This window comes from Gadus chalcogrammus, chromosome 8 (genome assembly GCF_026213295.1).
Source record: "Gadus chalcogrammus isolate NIFS_2021 chromosome 8, NIFS_Gcha_1.0, whole genome shotgun sequence".
Lineage (NCBI taxonomy): Eukaryota > Metazoa > Chordata > Actinopteri > Gadiformes > Gadidae > Gadus > Gadus chalcogrammus.
In genome coordinates, this window is record NC_079419.1 from 24,714,111 (window position 1) to 24,736,369 (window position 22,259).

The 22,259-nt window shown below is 45.4% G+C and overlaps 1 protein-coding gene across 3 annotated transcripts in view; it reads left to right on the forward strand.

The window, feature by feature from the left end:
* The window catches only part of ythdc2 (YTH domain containing 2), a 180,106-nt gene that overhangs the window by 156,600 nt on the left and 1,247 nt on the right, over nucleotides 1-22,259 (forward strand). For all 3 annotated transcript variants that reach the window (XM_056597813.1, XM_056597815.1, XM_056597814.1), the window contains exons 25-26: nucleotides 2,339-2,528; nucleotides 4,402-4,511. In XM_056597813.1, the coding sequence (XP_056453788.1) occupies nucleotides 2,339-2,528; nucleotides 4,402-4,511 (300 nt within the window). The remainder of the gene's footprint in view (nucleotides 1-2,338; nucleotides 2,529-4,401; nucleotides 4,512-22,259) is intronic.

Below are 22,259 nucleotides of genomic sequence, written 5' to 3' on the forward strand. Positions count from 1 at the left end.
CAGCAGACTCCAGTGAATATGTGGGTACAAGTTTTTGACTGTGGGAGGTTCGGTGTGGGAGCTATAGCCACAAACGTGTTTCTCCTTGGTATAGCGCCACCTAGTGGCCGGCATGTCTGGATTTGGTTATCTGAGTAGCGGTGCCGGTACTGGTTCTAGTCATGTAATTGGCTTGTGTGCACCATTTACGGTTTGGGCTGTGGACCCACTTTCAAGGCGGGAAGAATAAAAAGAAAAATCCTTCCAAAAACAATAGGGATCCAACCTGTTGGCTTGGACCCCTAAAAAATCCTTACAAAAACAATAGGGATCCAACCTGTTGGCTTGGACCCCTAATGAGGAGGAGCGAGGCGGGGCAAGGAGGAGGGTGGGGGTGTGGCCCTGAGCAGCTTGCAGCCACGGTACCATGCGCTCTTTTTACAGTGGATGTATCACAATGGCGAGGCGCACACAGCCTTTAGCCGTGTTCTGTAAATATTCTAGAACACACGGGAGTCCTGGTGCCATAAAGGGCTTATCACATGGGAGGTGTTCTCACGCCTGCTGCATTCTCACGCCTGCTGCATTCTCAATGGAGAGGCGAGCGGGCAGAGAGGAGCGCAGCATCCTGTTGCGTCCGTGCTTGTCGAAAGAATGTGCACACACTTAGAAACAGTTGGTGTATATGGGAATCACAATAAAATGTGACACTGTAATTTCATTGTAATTTCGGCATCTATTGTCTTAATATTTATTAGTAATACAGGGGGAAAATAAGAGAATCCCATTGGCATGTTGATTTACGGTGTGTGGCCCTAAAATTTTCAGTTAGGGGCCACAGTGCTCCTAGTGAAAAAAGTTTGTCTGTAGCCCTGAAGTGCAAAGCAAATTTGCACAATAATCTGGTCTCAGCAGATACCTTGACTCTGTTGGTTGTTATGTCATATTTGGAAGCTCAATCTGTACATTTTTCCCAAAAGATCTCACCAGAAGTAAACATTTAAAGGGTTATTTTTCAAAAATGTCTTCACACTGCTACAAAAAAATCAAGGGGAAAAACTGACAGTTCAGCCGCGGCCTAATGAATGAATAAAAATCATAAACACGTCGGAAGAAAAATACTTTTTTAGATGTGCCCGAAGTTACTACTTAACGACCTCGTTGATGACCAACATTTAGTAAAACATGTACTTTTAATTCAGCCTTGGGTGAAATCTAAGCTTAGTGTGGAGTTTACTGAATGCATGTTGATGATACACTTCTTATAGGGGGTTACTACATTGGCACGACACCTTTATAAATAAATCAGTGTTTCTCGTTTTCCGACGGCGACAAAAACACGACTACCGCCTCTTTCTACTTCCGGCTCACGGCCCCCAGAAAGATCTCGAGCATGCGCAGAAGGCAAAATTCAATCAAATTCAATTCACCGTAAACATGCATGCTTAATGCGGCTATCAGTCTAATAATCTAGGGGTCTTAATAGGACTATGAGAAAACCCACTATGATTTTAATCCGACTAAGGTGTATATATGCATCTTAATAATCCAATCACAGTCGGACTAACCCAATCATTAGATGTTCTTGAGTGTTACAGTCTTGCCTGTGTAAAACCGAGGGGGTACATTCCGCCTTCGTCACGGAGCCATTTTTCTTGGTTCATTGGAGTAGGCGGGGCTACGCATAGAGAGTAGACCTCTTTAGAATCATTTCAATACTCTGAATGTGTTTTGTTTTTTTCAATGCCGCTTGCATGCAAGATTGAGTAGATGATATCTCAGTGTAGGCTACTATTTACAAGTGAAAAAACGCTAACATATTCTTTATTTTTGCTGACCACATGTTTTTTATCCCGACGACAGCCTCGTAATGAAAGTTCCTCTGCGTCTTTCTCGTAGATCGCACCATCTTTCCCTCTCTTCGTTAAATACAACTGCATCACCATTTCTCCCATGATGGTCAGCTGCCCACGGATTTCACCGTCTCTCCAGTTAGAACTACTAATGTTGTTGTCGCTGCATTGTCTATGAGACAACGCACCAACACCTCTACCCAAGTTCCGCCCCTGGAACCGTGGAGCCGTCTCATTGCATTTACGTGAAAATGAAACCCCCAATATGTGTAGGGTCCGAGAGGGTAAATTGGGGTGCGAAATCAATCCGGTATATTACCTCGGTCAGTGTAAGCGCGCGGACCATGCCGGGAAAAGGCGGACATTAGACGTAAATATTTGGCAGTGTCAAAACATTGAATGTTTATACAATACATATAGAGAATTAGACTCCAGCCGGCAGTCACATAAAAGACACATAAACATATGTTTATATGTCAATAGCTGTGTTCTTGTTCTCTTCTTAGGATCCAACAGCTCATGGAGAAGCCCAGTCTGTACAGACGCTACCGACGGACTGGGTGATTTATGATGAGCGGTTCCAGATGGACAGAAGGCCAGCCATCCGCTGCTGTTCTCTGGTGACTCCTGTCACCGTGGCCGTGTTCGGTGGCGGTGCCAAGCTGCCCAGCTCGGCGCTACAGACCACCAGAACTGGTATTGTATTCTTTATGATCGGCCATGTATCTTCCGCATTGGTGATTCTTAGATCAGTTGTGATTATTTTCACAAACGATCCAAAGGTTATTTAGGTCCTTCAAGGATTTCATAACTAAGTCATAACACCTAAAAATCCAACCGGATATTAAAATGGTTGTGATTATCTTCGGGAACATGCTATGTGTTTGACTACGCTGTTCACCCAGCGTTTCAACATGGAGGACAAGTTTTAAACTGAGGCACTAGGATGTTACTGGATCTGTCAAGATCCATGAGTATTGTGAGGATAAACAATAGGTCACACTGAGTGCGTAGCTATAGTCTATAAAGAAAACCTTCTTAAAAAATAATAATCAGTTCAACTAATCATTTAGACTAGGGCTGAACAAGTAATCGTGTTAATTAGGTGTTAACGCAATCTTATTTTAACGTGATTAATAAAAATCGACACATTATTTTTTTTAATTTGATTTTGAAAGGTTTTGCAGACAGAAAGTCAACATTCATATCAGAAATACATTTTCTTTTTAGTTCCACTTGCAGTAAGTGACAGCCTGTTTACAATTCCCAAACCTGTGGTGTTCCTTCAATTTCATATTCAACCCACACTGAGTGAGTCAATAAAACTCCCTCAAGATTACTTGGTCTAGTTTTTTGCTTATTAAAGGGGACATACACCAGGTGTGAGAATGATTAGCCTTACAAGCTGTTTCGAAAATCTGCCCCATATGACATCACTAGTGGGAGTGTCCACGTATATCTGATTAACGTTTACTTCTGTCAACTGGGTAGGCTGGTAGACTGATCTATCCAGCACATATCTAGGTGGACACGCCCACTAGGGATGTCACATGGGGCAGATTTTCGAAACGGCTTGTAAGGCTAATCACACTCACACCTGGTGGTGGTATAATATGTCCCCTTTAAGTACATTTGGTGTGAATGACAATGTGTCATTCCATTTGATTATCTCATTTAACTTTAATTGGAGTGGATTTAAAATATAATTTTAAAAGTGTGATTAATCGTGAGATAACTCACCAATACTGTGTGATTAATCGCGATTATAACTTTGAATCTTTGCCCAGCCCTAATTTAGACTCAATAGTAAATAGCCTCAGCTATGATTTTCAGTTTAGATCATTTGCCGGCTTGGATCTCGGAGGAGTGAATGAAGAATGAATTACAAGACCCGACACACTCATAAATGGAGAAATTGTGGCACACAAATTTGCAACCATGCGCACATATTTTGGAAATGCCCTTAATTCCGAAAATTTGTTAACCCAAATTTCACAAAAGATCCAAAGATGGCACTACTGGGAGAATTAGCGGAAGGCATCGATGGAGCAACTAAAAAATATTATACATACATTGTTTCCACCACCAATTAAATGCAACACAATTCATTTGCTAAAACCTGCCCCCCCCAACCCATTGTATTTGATTGTTATATATTAAGGGATCCATTTATGCTACATTTGGGATATTGTTGCTGAAACTAAAACATTTCATAAAAAAACACATTGTGCTATCCTAATATGGTTGTTTACCACGTATTGGTTAGAATTAGTTTTCAGGCAAATGCAAACATACTTAGAAACTAGAAGTAGTATGCAGCAGGACTTATGGATACAATGTTCTTACCATTTTTACCCAAGGGATAACTGTACCTCTGAGGGGGTTGTGTTGGTTCCAGGGTCCAAATTGTGAATGTTAAAAAAGTGTGTGTGTGTGTGTGTGTGTGTGTGTGTGTGTGTGTGTGTGTGTGTGTGTGTGTGTGTGTGTGTGTGTGTGTGTGTGTGTGTGTGTGTGTGTGTGTGTGTGTGTGTGTGTGTGTGTGTGTGTGTGTGTGTGGGGGGGGGTAAAGCTGGTGGGCTGCATGACAGCAGTGATAGTGAGGCTGATGAAGAGACTTCCATACTGCATCTCGCCAGGTTGAAAATCAATGAATGGATCGACTTCCAGCTGGAGAGTGAGGTAAGAGTCATTGCTCAGCAGTTCTATTTAATACCTTATGATGATTGGAATATCTGATACATATGCCTAGTGGATCTATACCGATAGTCTTCTGTGACCTCTTGTTATGTAGGCCATATCCATATCAGGGTCCCCACCGAGCTACAATTAATAACTAGAACTGCAAGCAGTTATGCAGGGGTCCAAGAAGTGTGCATTTCGCCGGCACAACGCGACAAGAAATGTGCGTTTCGCCGGCACAATGCGGAGCATGTGTTCAAAACGCTAACCTGAACCTGTGGATACAAAGGATTTGACTGTGGTAGGAGTAGCGAGAAGTCAGTGTAGCGTTTTCGCGGCGAAATTTTGTAGAAGATATACAATTTCCTCGTTTATTGCGCCCCCTAATGGCGAAATTTTCCAATTTTTTTATCGAACGTCATTAAGGTTAGCACCAACATGTGTCTAAAATTTGGACTCGATCCGATGTCTAATTTTGGAATTTTTTGGTTTTTTAATTTTCCACGTCTAATTTAGCTAATAAAAGAATATTCAAAACTCTACCGTTTCGTCGTCGAAGGTCGGATCAAAAAACTGTATGATTTCTGTTCGTGTGCGTCTGAAGATGTCGTGTGCAAAGTTTTGTGTCAATTGGTCAAGAAATGTGGGAGGAGTAGGGAAAAGGCAGTTTAGCGGTTTTCGCAATTTTGCGAAAAAAAAATTATAGATGCAAATGGGCGTGGCCTATGCCAAAAGATGCAGCAGACTCCAGTGAATAAGTGGGTACAAGTTTTTGACTGTGGGAGGTTTTGTGTGGGAGTTATAGCCCCAAACGCATTTTCCCTTGGTATAGCGCCACCTAGTGACCGGCTTGTCTGGATTTTGTCGTCTGCGTAGTCCGAAGAGACTTGGATCTAGTCATGCAATTGGCGTGTCTGCACCATTTACGGTTTGAGCTGTGGTACCAGTTTTAGGGAGGTAAGAATAACTAGAACTGCAAGCAGTTATGCAGGGGTCCAAGAAGTGTGCATTTCGCCGGCACAACGCGACAAGAAATGTGCATTTCGCCGGCACAACGCGAAGCATGTGTTCAAAACGCTACCCTGAACTTGTGGATACAAAGGATTCGACTGTGGTAGGAGTAGCGAGAAGTCAGTGTAGCGTTTTCGCGGCAAAATTTTGTAGAAGATATACAATTTCCTCGTTTATTGCGCCCTCTAATGGCGAAATTGTCCGAAATTTTTATCGAACGTCATTAAGGTTAGCACCAACATGTGTGTAGAATTTGGACTCGATCCGATGTCTAATTTTGGATTTTTTTGTATTTTGGATTTTCCACGTCTAATTTAGCTAATATACCAATATTCAAAATGCTACCGTTTCGTCGTCGAAGGTCGGATCAAAAAACTGTATACGATTCCTTTGCGTGTGCGTCTGAAGATGTCGTGTGCAAAGTTTGGTGTCGATTGGTCAAGAAATGTGGGAGGAGTAGGGAAAAAACAGTTTTGCGGTTTTCGCGATTTAGCGAAAAATATTCATAGACGCAAATGGGCGTGGCCTAGGCCAAAAGATGCAGCAGACTCCAGTGCATCTGTGTGTACAAGTTTTTGGACTCTGGGAGGTTCGGTGTGGGAGTTATAGCCCCAAACGTGTTTCTCCTTGGTATAGCGCCACCTAGTGGCCGGCATGTCTGGATTTGGTTATCTGAGTAGCGGTGCCGGTACTGGTTCTAGTCATGTAATTGGCGCGTGTGCACCATTTACGGTTTGGGCTGTGGACCCACTTTCAGGGGGAGTCAAATAATAAAAAAAATCCTTACAAAAACAATAGGGATCCAACCTGTTGGCTTGGACCCCTAAAAAAATCCTTACAAAAACAATAGGGATCCAAACTGTTGGCTTGGACCCCTAAAAATCCTTACAAAAACAATAGGGATCCAACCTGTTGGCTTGGACCCCTAAAAATCCTTACAAAAACAATAGGGATCCAACCTGTTGGCTTGGACCCCTAAAAATCCTTACAAAAACAATAGGGATCCAACCTGTTGGCTTGGACCCCTAATAATAATCCTTACAAAAACAATAGGGATCCAACCTGTTATGCAGGGGTCCAAGAAGTGTGCATTTCGCCGGCACAACGTGACAAGAAATGTGCATTTCGCCGGCACAACGCGAAGCATGTGTTGAAAACGCTACCCTGGACCTGTGGATACAAAGGATTTGACTGTGGTAGGAGTAGCGAGAAGTCAGTGTAGCGTTTTCGCGGCGAAATTTTGTAGAAGATATACAATTTCCTCGTTTATTGCGCCCCCTAATGGCGAAATGTTCCGAAATTTTTATCGAACGTCATTAAGGTTAGCACCAACATGTGTCTAGAATTTGGACTCGATCCGATGTCTAATTTTGGATTTTTTTGGATTTTTAATTTTCCATGTCTAATTTAGCTAATAAACAAATATTCAAAACTCTACCGTTTCGTCGTCGAAGGTCGGATCAAAAAACTGTCTATGATTTCTTTGTGTGTCCGTCTGAAGATGCCGTGGGCAAAGTTTTGTGTCAATTGGTCAAGAAATGTGGGAGGAGTAGCGAAAAAACAGTTTAGCGGTTTTCGCGATTTAGCGAAAAATATTCATAGACGCAAATGGGCGTGGCCTAGGCCAAAAGATGCAGCAGACTCCAGTGCATCTGTGTGTACAAGTTTTTGGACTCTGGGAGGTTCGGTGTGGGAGTTATAGCCCCAAACGCGTATTCGTTGGTATAGCGCCACCTAGTGGCCGGCGTGTCTGGATTTAGTCGTCTGCCGTCACCTCACGTACCTGGATCTAGTCATGCAATTGGCGTGTGTGCACCATTTACGGTTTGGGCTGTGGTACCACTTCTAGCTGGGAATAATAATAATCCTTACAAAAACAATAGGGATCCAACCTGTTGGCTTGGACCCCTAAAAAAATCCTTACAAAAACAATAGGGATCCAACCTGTTGGCTTGGACCCCTAATAAGAAAAATCCTTACAAAAACAATAGGGATCCAACCTGTTGGCTTGGACCCCTAATAATAATAATCCTTACAAAAACAATAGGGATCCAACCTGTTGGCTTGGACCCCTAAAAAAATCGCTACAAAAACAATAGGGATCCAACCTGTTGGCTTGGACCCCTAATAATAAAGATATTCTTTAATCAAAGATAAATTAAAAATATATATTTATATCTTTAATTCTTTGACTTTGACGGTTTAGGAAAAATAAACCTCAAAGCAATAAATGAATTCTTCATGAAAACTCGTTTGCCCAACGGTTCGACCCAGTTGGGCCTTGTAGATGTCAAACAAGCTGTCATACCCTATAACTGCCATGGAAAAAATGGTTGACAGAAAAATTGTTGACAGCATTTTATCAGAGTTAATATTATTGTTTCTTTATCAAACTTTGGTGGATAACAAACAACATTACTTTAAATCTATTTTTCACCGCCGCCTCTATCTATTGGACGGGTTAACGAAGATAGTCATAGTTTGATATGAAGTTACTTATCATCAAAACGCAACGTGAAGAGACTGGAATGTTACTTTCCTGATTCACATTGAGCACAAAACACCCAAAGCCTTCTTGGATTTGGGTGACCAGGGACTTCAGAGGACCATAAAGTCCGGGAGATCTGTTAGATCCCAATACCAAAAGCGCACACACACACACACACACACACACACACACACACACACACACACACACACACACACACACACACACACACACACACACACACACACACACACACACACACACACACAGTGCCTGTCTGCGGCCTATGCCAGTGAGTGGAGTGCAACACAGTAGGCCTACATTAAACTCATCAGCATTCTTTTACACGTGTCATAAGCTATTGCCATTACTAGAGTTTACTTCCTGATGCCAACCCTCCCCTTTAATCCGGTCTTGGGAATGGCACATAGTTGAGCTGGCTTGTCTAGGCTAAACTATAAATATATCCAGCAAAAATTCCAACAAAATAAAGCCACATACACACTACGGAACCACATCTGAAATATAAGCCTATAAAATATGACAAATTATAAACAGATTAGAAGACCTGGGGCATAATAATAAGCCTTAACGGTTTTATAGCCTATGATCTAGCCTAAATATCTTGTGTTAAAATGTTGGTAGTTTGAGGAAAAGTCAAAATGCCATTTTGCAACCTAAAATGTATACAGCTGTAGGAGATCGTAATGAAATGAAGACGGAGACTTGATTGCCGGTGAAAATACAACGAGAAGGATTTATTTCCCCAAACACAGAACCACGCACAGCCAGAGGTGCGTTTCTTAAGTAATGCGTCGCACCACCCAGGTGGGTCTCACGCCCCCTTCCCTTAAAGGGGGCACACACCATACATCATACACAAAGTGAATTACGATACCGCTACAGACGCCCCCCCCCAGAATTCACTCTCCCGAACAGTCAAGGAGTCATGGAGTCATGAGGCGGTGTGGCTTGAAAACCGGAGGACAACCCCGCCGCGGGGGCAGAGCCAACCCCACGGGCTGGTCCAGATCCAGGTGGGCCGGCTTGAGGCGATCGACCGAAATGTAGTCAGGCCTGCCCCCAATGTCTACTAGGAAGGCCTTGTCACCGGCCTCCAGGACGTGAAACGGGCCGTCGTAGGGAGGTCGGAAAGGGCCCCGATGGGCATCATGGCGGATGAACACATACTCCGCCGTCCGCAGGCTGGGCGGCACGCAAGCCTTCGGGAGGCCGTGCTGCGAGGTGGGCACCGGCGCGAAACCCCGGACCCTGTCCTGGAGCGAGGTCCGCTCCTGGGCCGCCGACCAGGGAGCTGTGGCGGTGGGGATGAAATCCCCAGGAACCCGTAGTGGCTGCCCGAGACGAGACTGTCGTGGGGGTTATCTGAGCCATGGTTGAGAAGGAATTGGGGGAAAGGAACTTTGGTTTGACTCGCTGAAGTACATGAACTGCGACATGCCGCCGGTTGCCGCGAGGCACCATCGCCCGGCAGCGGGCAGCCGGCAGCAGGCAGCGCGCGGTTCAGTCGACTTCAGGTTGATGTGAAAGTGGAAGAACCAGAGACGTCGCAGAACCCGACAAAGTCGTTTGTGATTCATAATATCGTCTGGAGGCGCACACAATATGTGATATGATATAGATATCTATGTATTATATGATATTATTTAGATATAGAGCTCCAGGACTGTAACGCAAGTGTTGTACACTTCCTTGTTATTTGGATAACCGTTCTGCTGTTGGTGTAATGGCGCATAACACGTCGGACTCTCGTATCTGGTATTTCTACAACGAGACTCGTATTGGGGGTTATCTCAGCCAAGGTTGAGAATGAATTGGGGGGGAAGGAACTTTGGCTTTGACTCCCTCAAGTACATGAACCACGACATGGAGGAGAAAGGGATTGTTGGCGGCAAATGTCTCCCGCTTGAGCCCCGCTGAGGGACCACCGCCGGAGGCGGAGGTGCATAAGCGCTGCCCGGCAAAGATCCCTTTCTCCTCCTTGTCGTGGTTCATGTTCTTGAGGGAGTCAAAGCCAAAGTTCCTTCCCCCCAATTTATTCTCAACCTTGGCTGAGATAACCCCCAATACGAGTCTCGTTGTAGAAATACCAGAGACGAGAGTCTGACGTGTTATGCGCCATCACACCAACAGCAGAATGGTTATCCAAATAACAAGGAAGTGTACAACACTTGCGTTACAGTCCTGGAGCTCTATATCTAAATAATATCATATAATACATAGATATCTATATCATATAACATATTGTGTGCGCCTCCAGACGATATTATGAATCACAAACGACTTTGTCGGGTTCTGCGACGTCTCTGGTTCTTCCACTTTCACATCAACCTGAAGTCGACTGAACCGCGCGCTGCCTGCTGCCGGCTGCCCGCTGCCGGGCGATGGTGCCTCGCGGCAACCGGCGGCATGTCGCAGTTCATGTACTTCAGCGAGTCAAACCAAAGTTCCTTTCCCCCAATTCCTTCTCTACCATGGCTCAGATAACCCCCACGACAGTCTCGTTGTGGAAATACAAGACACGTCAAAGAACCGACAAGAAACACTTGCGTTACAGTGTGTGTATTCACACACACACATGTGGCGCTCGCACGGTCGAGTCTCATGGGCGGGCCAGGCAGAGTAAGGGGAGGAGCTGAGATTCCTGATGACGTCATGAGCACAGACATTCCAAATCAGCGCGCTTGAGCCTCCGTTTTTTCAAAGGCGAGCAGAACAGCTAGTGCTAGTTTTACACCAAACGCAAGCTTTAGCCACTGGGGGACCATAGGCAGGCTAGGGGAACTCATATTTATGTTAGAAAACCTCCCAAAGTGAGATTTTCATGTCATGGGACCTTTAAGGCCATGCCAGACAAACTTCACGGCCACCAGCTGCTGCGATGTCCTCCGCCCAGGATGGGCAAGGTCGTGCACGCCATCAAAAACCTGACGCCTCCAACTACCGGGCACGACCGGCCTTGGCTGTCCAGTGGAGACGTCACACAGGAGCGTGGCACCGACGTTGTCGTACTTGATGTCCTCCAAACGGAGTCCCGTGACAGCTGTCCTCAGAGCCTGGACCTCCGGGTCGGAGGCCTGATCACCTGCCATGCTGGTGATCAGCATGGCAGGTGATCAGGCCACCTGCCATGCTGGTCGATTCCCAGGTGGACAGCTCCTGCGATGGCCCGGGAGAGGCAATCAGCCATGTGATTGTCCTTTCCCGCCACATGGCGGATGTCCGTTGTGATCTCCGAGATGTAGGCCAGCTGGCGCTGCTGACGGGCAGACCACGGCTCCGAAACCTTCGCCATCGCGAACGTCAACGGCTTGTGGTCCACGAAAACTGATAATGGCCGAGCCTCCAACAGGACACGGAAATGCCTAATGGCGAGGTAAAGGCCGAGTAGCTCTCGATCAAAGGTGCTATATTTCCGTTTGCAGGGGCGGAGCTGCCGGCTGAAGAATGCCAGCGGCTGCCAGACGCCGTTCACCAACTGCTCATGCACGGCACCAACAGCATAGTCCGAAGCGTCGGTGGTCAGGGCAATCAGCGCCGCAGGCAAAGGGTGCGTCAGCATAGTCGCCTCGGCCAATGCCCATTTAGTGTCCCCAAAGGCCGCTTCTCTCTCAGCGGTCCAGTCAATGATATGCTTTGCGGTCTTACCCTTGAGTGCCTCATACAGGGGCCGCATGAGCCGGGCCGCACAGGGAAGAAAACTGTGATAAAAGTTCACCATCCCCAAAAACCCCTGCAGGGATAGAACTGTGAGATGGCGCTGGCAGTCCGCCACTGCAGCCACCTTCGAGGGCAGGGGAACAGCTCCCTCCTTGGTGATGCGGTGGCCCAGGAAGTCAATGGCGATCCGGCCGAATTGGCACTTGGCCGGATTGACAATCAGGCCATGCTGGCTGAGCTGGAGTGTTCGCAGATGCTTCATGTGCTCTGTCGTGGAGGCGCTGGCGATCAGAATGTCATCCAGGTAAACAAACAGGAATGGCAGGTCCCGCAGCACAGTGTCCATCAGTCGCTGAAAGGCCTGGGCTGCGTTCTTCAGGCCAAACGGCATCCGTAAAAACTTGAATAGTCCAAACGGAGTGATCACCGCCGTCTTCGGGACGTCCTGCGGCTGGAGGGGCACCTGGTTATAGCCCCGAACGAGGTCCACCTTGGAGAAAACTACCGCACCGGCCAGGCGGGCAGAAAAGTCCTGGATGTGGGGAATCGGGTAGCGGTCGTGTACCGTAATGTCATTGAGCCGAAGGTAATCCCCACATGGACGCCACCCACCGCCAGGCTTCGAGACGTTGTGGAGCGGGGAAGCCCAGGGGCTGTCCGACCGCCGGACAATTCCAAGACGCTCCAGGATGTCAAACTCAGACCTAGCAACGGCGAGCTTAGCAGAGTCGAGGCGCCGGGCCCTGGCGTAGACCGGCGGGCCAGTGGTCGCGATGTGATGCTCCACTCCGTGCTTGGTGGCGGCAGCTGAGAACATGGACTCCGTGAGCTCCGGGAATTCCGCGAGGAGGGGGGAAAACACATCGGAGGGTGAGAGTGCGCCCGACAGCTTTGTCGTGCACGAGCCACTGAGCTCACATGCCAGGGAGCTAAAAGTCTCAGCACTTATCAAGCGCCGGTTCATCACATCCACCAATAGGCCATTGGCGCAGAGGAAATCGGCGCCGAGGAGGGGTGTGGACACCTCCGCGGTGACAAAATCCCGGCCGAAACACTGACCCCCGAAACATAAGGAAACAGTCCTAGTCCCAAAGTTGCGGATGGGGCTGCCGTTGGCGGCCTTCAGGGCGGGGCCATGGCCGCCCCCTATTCTGTCAATGCGTGACGCGGGCAGGACGCTCACCTGGGCCCCCGTGTCACACAGGAACCGTCTCCCAGAGCCTGTGTCTGTGATGAACAACAGACCCCCAGAACGGCCGACACTCATGGCAGCTAGCGAGTGCCGGCCCGTCCATTTCCCGATGCCACGAAACTGCACGGGGGGCGGCACCTCCTAGCTTTGGGTCCATACAGGCCGTGGAAATAACACAGGCCTGCAGACTGCTGTGGCTGTCGTCGTGTCGCCGCGGCCACAGCGATGGTGTCCGTCATCTCCAAGTCGACAGTGGTGTGGGCCAATACGGCCGTGCAGCGCTCGTGCCCGGCGGCGAAAAAACGATCCGCCTCCCTAGCCAGAGCCCGAAAGTCTGTGGTGTCGCTGTTGGCTAGAGCTGCCCTGACACGCACTGGCAGCTGCTGCATAAATAAAGCCTGAAACAAAAAACAAGGCCTATTATTCCCCAGGAGATTCAGCATATGATCCATGAGCTCTGATGGTTTGGAGTCCCCGAGGCCATTCAATGCCAGAAGCTGCTCGCCCCGTTCAGCCTCCGACAAACAGAAAGTCTCCATCAGGAACCCCTTTAGCAATGCATACTTCCCACGGGCCGGGGGTTCTCGAGAATATACATCGCTTTGGCCGCCGTCGAGCCACCAAGCGCGGAGACTACGTAATAAAACTTGGTTTCATCCGCCGTAATCCCCTTCAGCGCGAACTGCGCCTCCGCTTGCGCGAACCAGACCCGCGGCTGCCGTTCCCAAAACGTGCAGTTCGCTCGAGTTCAAATATTTGAACTTTCAATTTCGCGTGTTGACGCGTGATCACAGCCAATCAGCCTTCAATAGCGTGGCCACTGAGTCACATGTGTAACGTAACAACCAATCAGCGTTCAACCGTCAAACTCAGTGCAGTGCAGTCCGGGGTGAACTCTTGTCTCCATGGTGACGGCGCTCCTCTGAGTGCGACGTCGCGGAGCTCCCCATAGTCAAGTTGCGTCTTTTATGTTTTTCTCGCTTTTTAGTGCCGACTATGGCAATCAAACTGTCCCTAAACATCACATACGACCGGACGAACTTACTGATACGGAGAGAGCGCAGTAATTCTGGCCTGTTTGACCCGAGTAGGCCTACGTTGAGCGATTACCCGGAGCTACTCATTGCATCGCCATGCCAACCACCGGCAGGCAGCTCTCCCATCCAACTGCCCGTAGCGGAGACGCGGTAGATGGGGAGGAGTGCAGCGAAGGCTCGGGCGTTTGGCCAGCATAGGGAGGAAGGATATCCACGCAGAAGGACTTCCGGGATTGCACCTTGTTGTGTTTCTGCGAGACATGGCTGGGGAAAAGTCACCTGACGAGGCTGTGACACTGGACGGATATACGGTCTTCAGGGGGGACCGGAGCGCTAGGGATAGCGGTAAAACCCCGGGAGGTGGAACGGTCATCTACGTCAAACAATCCTGGTGCACGGACTGCAGGATTATTTCCAAATCCTGTTCGGAAAACGTGGAATATTTGACGCTCACTTCAGCAGCCATACCATCATTTCCCCTGCAGTTCTCTGCTACTGCTACACTTGCATCGCCAGCAAACTGAACCTCCAGACCGAATAGTGGCCAAGTGTATCTTCTAAAAGGAAAGTCAGATAACCTGATTTGTCTGATTTCCATTTGTTAGCAAAAAAAAGTAATAAAACTAACCGCACTGATGTAGTATAGAATTGTACTTTACCTAAACTACTATTTAAATTTAAATTTGTCCTTATCTCAATTTTTAAAAACTTTATATATTTTTTATTATTACTATTTATTGTGCCCCCCTCTCTCTCTCTCTCTCTCTCTCTCTCTCTCTCTCTCTCTCTCTCTCTCTCTCTCTCTCTCTCTCTCTCTCTCTCTCTCTCTCTCTTTGTATTAATTCTGTACTCGACTTGGGAAGCCCTGCACAAGAATTCCAATGTGTATGAACTGTCTGGTTTATGCACAAATGGCGAATAAAAACCTTTGAACCTTTTGAACTTTTGAACTGCAGCATGGAGGAGAAAGTGAGTGCCGTTTGCGACTCCCGGAGCTCTATATATAATATAATAGTATATAATATAATATTTGTATGCATAATATCACGACCAAAAGCTCTGTGCGCCTCCGGATGGCCGTAGCGCGGGGAGCTCTCATAGGGATTGGGCTTCTAGGGGTTTGTTTACCGGCGTTGCTATGTTTCCGGTCTTGTGTAACGGTTTATTAGGTAGGCCTATCTAATAAATCTCTGTCTATTCAATACTTCATTCACTACCTCTTCCGTGGTCATTACAATATTATGAATATACTGCGTCGGGTCTTCCGACGTCTCTCCCTCTTCCACAAAAGGTAAAGACATGCAATGGTGGTTATCTTGTTGTGGCGCGACAAATTCAACAAAACTTGCACAGCGACAGATTATGATGTGTGGTTCGACAAAACTTCGGCGACAACGCGAACGGGCGAAAAATTTCGCGTTTGGTGTGAACACACAGTTATTGATTTTTTTGTGTGTTGTGAATAATTATTCCAAATCAGCCTTTTCTGTTTTTCCCAAACGGGGGTACCATGAAGGAAATATTACAGGCCTGATTTCCTATTACAAACAGCCAATTATTTTCCAGAAGGACATGAGCAATGGCGATGCGATGGTTAACATTAAACACTGTAAAGATAGAAACTAGTTAATTCAGGTCTTATGTGTGGTTTTCTTTTTTTAAGCTTATTATATAGTATTTAGTAGAAAGTATATAGTATACGTGGGCCTACCTCTCGGGAACGATGTTGAAAATAATTATTTATATACTAAAACCATGCAACCAACTGTTGTAAATATGTACAACTACTATGATCAGATTAGCAACATAATATAAAACAAAATAGAACAGCAGCAATGGGTGGGTGGAAAACTAGCTATTACTACCTACTAGGCCTGCAGCGGATTCGAATTGTATCCGAATCCGTTCGGTTCGTTTACCACAGTTCGGAGCATTCTGGAGATCCGCGGATTTCGGTTTCATGAAGGCATTGCCTTCTGTAGCGTATTTTGCCTACTGTAGCCTACGTCCGATACAAAAGGGTGTTTAGGACCCAGAGCGGAATGCATTCTCTCCAGTGCTGCCCGAGCCAATGAGGTAGCTGTAATAGGTTGTTTTCTGAAGTTCAAGCGCACGATTCCTAAATTTAAAGAAAGTAATTGATACAATTATATTCTAAATATACGGGAGATAAATACAAACGGGTGATAAGCGGGATAACGGCCTTCGAGGTCGACCGGTTCGATGGAAATAATGGACAGGTATAGGCAACTCTGGCTTCATGCTGCGCTCGTCGCCAGAGTTCTAAGCCTCGTCGGCCGTTATCCCTTACATGTGTCAGTGCACCATGTTTTCAAATGCATTTAGGGGAACATTTATTGCACAAAAAAGCCTTGCAAGTTGTCTGATTGCAGTCAAATAGCCTGTGGGTCTCATTCATTTTTGTGTTTCTCCCCCAAACCCTCCGTCAAAAAAAAGTCTGCCTTTTTACTATCACGGACATGATCCTAATCCGAACCGTATCCGAAACCGAGGCCCAAAACGGTTATCTGAACCGAACCGTGGACACACTGATCCGTTTCACCCCTACTACCTACTAGGGATGGGCGTGAGGAATCGATTACTCCAGTACTCCTCGTTACAAATGAACTCGGTTGGTGGACAGGCAAACTCGAGTTTGCATATACACACACAAACAAAGTTTTCTGAAGCAAATGTATGCATTTTATGTCGGCGCCACTAACGCATGACGTGGGCACAAAGAAAATTAAATGCATCCATTTCCATGGCGCGTTCCGTGCCGTGTGCAGGCACGCCAGAATTCACAAAGTTAAGAGATGGCGGTTAAAGCAAACCGCAGCGAAGAATTGAAATACTTTAAAGAAATAGGAGATCATAAGGTGAAATGTAAAATATGCCAAGCGAAATCGAGCTACCAGAAAGTACTATGCGGCAACATATGCTCCTGAAACACAACGGTGAGTTCGGGAAAGCAGACCCACAGCAACGGTGAAAGTGAAAGTGTGTCGGCTATTTTCACCGCCGCAAGACGCAGTTGTAATCCCGGGCGTGTAGAGAAGATCACAACGCTGAGTATTTCCATAGTCCATTTGCTGCCGTTTTATTTGCAGCTTTAAATTATTTGCAATGGTTAGGCTACTTGTTTCGTTTTTTTTAAACTGTTACAGGCCTTGGTTCGACGTGATTTAATTTGTGAGAGGCATATTTATTTTTGTAAGGAAAATGTGTTTTGAACGTTTGCAAAAATAAATAATGAATACTATGATAACTCTGACTGTTTTGATGGAGAATAAGCATTACATGTTTGGTTGGTAATATTGCCGTTCATCATCAGGCCTATTCCTGCTCATAAAATGTTACTTTCCTCTTCAACTCCTGTATTACTGATGACTCCATAGAAATTATTGATAGGTCTGTCAATCTCTCTTGTTTACAGGTGTTCCATAGGTATGTCTTCATTCGTTTTAAACACGAGAATGACCTCTCAGGTGAGGAATGGTCAACATCAACTTCTGGCGTTTTGTCACCTCTGGCAGGACTTCAGATAGGTCTACCCGATGATCATCTCAAGTAGTTGACTAGGCCTTTTGAGGAATGTGGTGTTCTCATAAACTACAAGCAGTTCATTCTTTAACCTGTGGACATCAAAGAAGGGGTAGACATCCGACAACTTCGCCAGTTCCGTAGCTGGGTATCTGTTGGGTTTTGCAAAGTCAGTAAATGCTGCAGGCTCAAGCAGACGGCAAAACCTGCATATCACTGAATCTTTCTGTCATCTGAGTGATGATACAGTCCGCGATCTTGTAGTAAAGAATCAGATAAGAATCACTTGCTCCTCTTGAATCGGCGGAATGTTGTTCATGACTGAGGCCTTCCTCGTAGTCTTGCCAGCCCCTGCGACAGCAGATTCTGCTGGGATCCTCATGCCCAATCATAGTTGTGGTGTCTTCATAAATCTCCTGGAACTTGGTTTGTGAGCGCAGGGATTTGATAGCAGCTATGGTGGCATCCATCTGGTGGTTCGACTTACGCAAGCCAAGTGTTCTCGCTTGTAGGATGGTGAATAGGACCTCTGTGTGGCGATAGATGTTCAAGAACACTTTTAAAAGAAACATGAACTTGTAGTAATGCAGTTTGTCTTTAAGTGACTTGCTCTGATTAATAGATTCGTTATCCCAGCCTCTTTCAGTCATGATCTGGTCAAATACAGCAATCAGGGTGTCCCTACCCTCATACACTGCGGTCGTTCTGTATGGCTCGTTCTGTATGGCTTTTGATGTCTCTTTGAAAACTGTGGCTGATTCTAGATGTTGAGATAGCAAAGGATCTACCTCAAAGTAAGACTCCACCAATTCAACGTAATTGCCCTCATTAAGGCTATCAGCTGACTCATTGTGCCCACGGAAGGCCTGCTCTTGTTTTCCAAGATATACCACTGCAATAATCATTTGACACAGTATCTCCCAATTTCTTCTCTAAAGTTCATTGTGGCGCTGGCTAGCGATGCTAGTGGCCTGGCTGAGGGCTTCATCAATCCGCATACGTCCAAACTGTTTCAACTTTAAGTTGGAATTAATGTGGCTCTTGGACTTGTCATGTCTCTCCATGGCTCTTTGCAAGTTCTTTAAGTCATCAAATCCACTGCTAATCCATGGGTTAGGTGTAGGTGATTCATCAAACAAAATGCAAGGCCAGCAGAATAATTTCAGATCAGAGCCAGCTAGCCATTCCGTCCGAGCGTAGTTCTCCTCCTTGAAGCTTCGTGAGCCACCTGCTTTTGTGGTCTGGATCAAGTTGTTAGTCTTCCATTCTCTTTTATCTTCAGCTGATGTTCAAACTGTAGCCTCGAAAATGTATCTTCTTGTAGATATTGAATTATATTCTCATCCATGTTGCTGTCTTTGTTAGTCGTTATCTTTGTTAGCCGCGGCAACTGACTAGAAAGAACGCTCATTTGCTCAGAACATTATTTTATAAAATGCTGCTTTGTGATGGTGTTTTGGGAATTTATCGATGCATCTCGATGCATCTCCATTTTTTTACTGTACATTTCCATGCGTGATTTTCAGAAATATATACATACATCTGGGTTTGCTACTCAGAGTTTGCTAATCACTTCCTACTTTTGTGATGATCATTAAAGACATCAACTGATGAATTAACTTATCTAATATTTCATAAGCGAGAAAGCTTTTGTCCCAAATATGACTTTCTATGAACAATGCAATAATCAATGCAGCTTGCATTATAACACAATATGGAAGCATGCAAAAAATAGGTTTCAGTTTTATTTTATTTCTAATCTTTCTTTTCTATGTCCTTAAAGGAAAAGCTGATCTTGAATTAGGAGTTCTTGTGTCTGGCTGTGAGTTTGCACGCATGCTATGCGTATGCTGAATCGCATTCGTCAAAAAATTATCCCTCTCTGGCGAACAGAATGTTGCAGCAGGCAAAAAAATATATATATGTATATATATACTTTTTTTAATTCCGATATTAATTTATCTGCATCGAGACAGAATCGTTCTAGCGAGAATCGCGATGCATCGAAGAATCGATTATTTTTCCCTTCCTATTTTTAACATGGTATAGATGATTTACCTCGAAACAGTGAATCTGAATTGTGATTGGTTATTTTTTAATCTCAAAGGCGGCAAAAGTGGGTTTTGGCCTCTTTGCCTCCCTTCTGTGGCTAGCCCTGGGTACAACATACTTAGAAAAAATATTTATTGTTTTTGGAAAATTACGAGGAGGCGTTGCCACTGCAGCAAAGTCATTGACAATTTGTGTGTTGAGCATGGGCGGGGCCCCCTGTGACACTGCGGAGGGCCCGGGGGCTGCCTCTAGTAGATGGAGGCACGATCATTGTGTTGGAGAACTTTGAACCGATTCACGCACTCGCAGGAAAGCTACGTCCTTCTTCAAAGGCAGCAACCCTTGGGTTCAGACGAGCTCCTTCCACACGCACACTGACGTTACATTCATTTGACCGAGAAGTTTAGCCCTCTCTAGGACAACCCTCAGGGAGCCAGTGAGGACAAACATTCTTTCAAACATCAGGATTTTGCAGACATTGATTCCATCTTCGATCACTGAAAGTAAGAAATCCCTCTTTCGGAGTAAGTTGGGAAGCAAAACGAGAATGTTATGATAGATCTGATAGAGATAGGGATGCCCAACCAGTCGAGTTGAACGTCGGCAGAGTTGCAGTTGATCGCAAGAAAAGTTTTGTCACTCATGTGTTGTGTGTAGCCTACTGTTGTCAAAAATATCGATATTATATACACAAATATATATATATTTGATATATCAATACACAAATACCAGCTCCGCTTGTTGCTCTCTTCTCTCGGAAAGTAAGTAAACAGACACACATCGCTACGGCGCCCAGCCTGCCGTCAGTCACTTGCGGTCTCTGGCAGTGCACTAGTCTCAATGCTCTGCGTGACGGTGTTTGCTAAAGGTTAGCCAGCACTGCTATCATGTCAAGTGTAGTGCCTCCCCGACAGGTTTTGATAGAGAAAGAAAACCGCAGGAGTACTTTGGATTTGAAGCAAATTAAGTAAACAGAAGTATGTTTACCCATATGAAAGAACAAGGTTTCGGATTTCATAAATGTGCAAATGGACAGCAATAGTGATCATTTCACAAATTTGAAAACTATTAAAATATATATATATTTTTATACATATATATACATATACATATATATATATATATATATCAGCGGCGGCTGGTTGTTTTTAAAGTGAGGGAGGAAGGATTGCGCGCATGGTTGCCATTGGCCTACTTAAACTGTTAGTGGCGTATGGTGGCATAAGTATTTGAGACTCAAGTTGTGTCAGGGTGTTTTGGTGAACTACAAAATTGCAGGGTGGGATAATTATGCGAATTGATTCAAATCCACCAGTGGCAGCATTGTACTTTGAAAGCTAGAGGGCAGCATGTCTTGGACTACAAGGGCAGAAGGAAAGGATGCAAAGCCAATTAGTCAAATCCGGCCTACTCTTCATTTGTAAAACTAAATAAAAAATTCTGGGCCTATCATTGGGTCTATTTTTGCCCTCTGAAGCTATTGGTTGTAATTTGGCTATGTTTATTTTCAACTACAATTGTTTTAAGAAAAATGAAGACACAAGAATGAATCACTCACTAACATCCTTTCCACAATATAAACAAGTACATTATTTTTCAACAATTTGCATAGGCTGTAAGCCTAACATGGTTTGAGGCAAATGTGGATGTTAATGGATGTTTCAGAATGTTGGTCATGGTGTTAAGCCAATTAAGATTGAGGGACTTCATTTATAGTTCAAATCAATCCTCCTCGCGGCCTCCACAGCCCGGCCGTTGGTGGCCCGGCCGCAGGCAGCCCTGCCCTGCCCGGCCACGGGCTACGGAAACAATCAATATAAAGCGAACTGAGCAGCAACGAAGGCATACGACTGAGCGGGTTTGTTGGTTCTTGTAGGATGGACTTGAGGAGATAACCCCTCCCTCCGGGCTGCGCCAAAGCCAGGACTCCTGCTTATTGGTTCATAGCTCGAAACGCTTTATAGCTTTTGGGGTGAACGTACAGTAAGAACGTTTCTGATGAATAGGTAAATTGCCTTCAGTCAGAACACCTGTTGTTCTTCGCTATCTGGTGGCAATATGGTGTATTTGCGAATGTTTGACTTGGTGTCATTCAATTATATTTGCCCTGACCTTTCAAGAGCTGGGTTCTCAAGGTATCTACCTTTTTGTTTCTCATAAGCTACCAACTGATAATGACCAACTAATCATTGTTTCAGGAGGGAAAAGATCATCTTCCACCTATGCTGTGTCCTAGCTTTATCTACTCTAACCAAGTAGTTTCCACATTGAATATTTCACTTGCACAACGATCTTGTTTAACCCGTCGTAATGAAAATGGTATCGAATATCGATAGTTTTCAAGGTATTGTATTAAAAAAAAATACAATTACATAGTAAAAAAAGTACATACATATTAAAAGTTAAAAGATCCACACTAGCCTACTCCTACTGTTATGTAAAATACATCAAAACTTCCAACTTTCTGTCTGTTGTGTTGTTACAGGTCAGTCCTAGGCCTACTTGTGGTTATTCTTTGCACCACACAAATTGATTTCAATAAAGGTATTATTATAGAGACGTTAACTATGTGTTAGAAAACAGTGTCCTATATAGTTGCACAATAAATTCTGGCTATGCTACGGCTTTCGATATGGCTTGGTAGATCTCGATACAGTATCAACTTTAAAAGGAGATCATGGTTAGAAAAAGGCTGTGATTTACATCACAAAAGGGGCAGATAACTTCATTGGTTCTCAACCTGC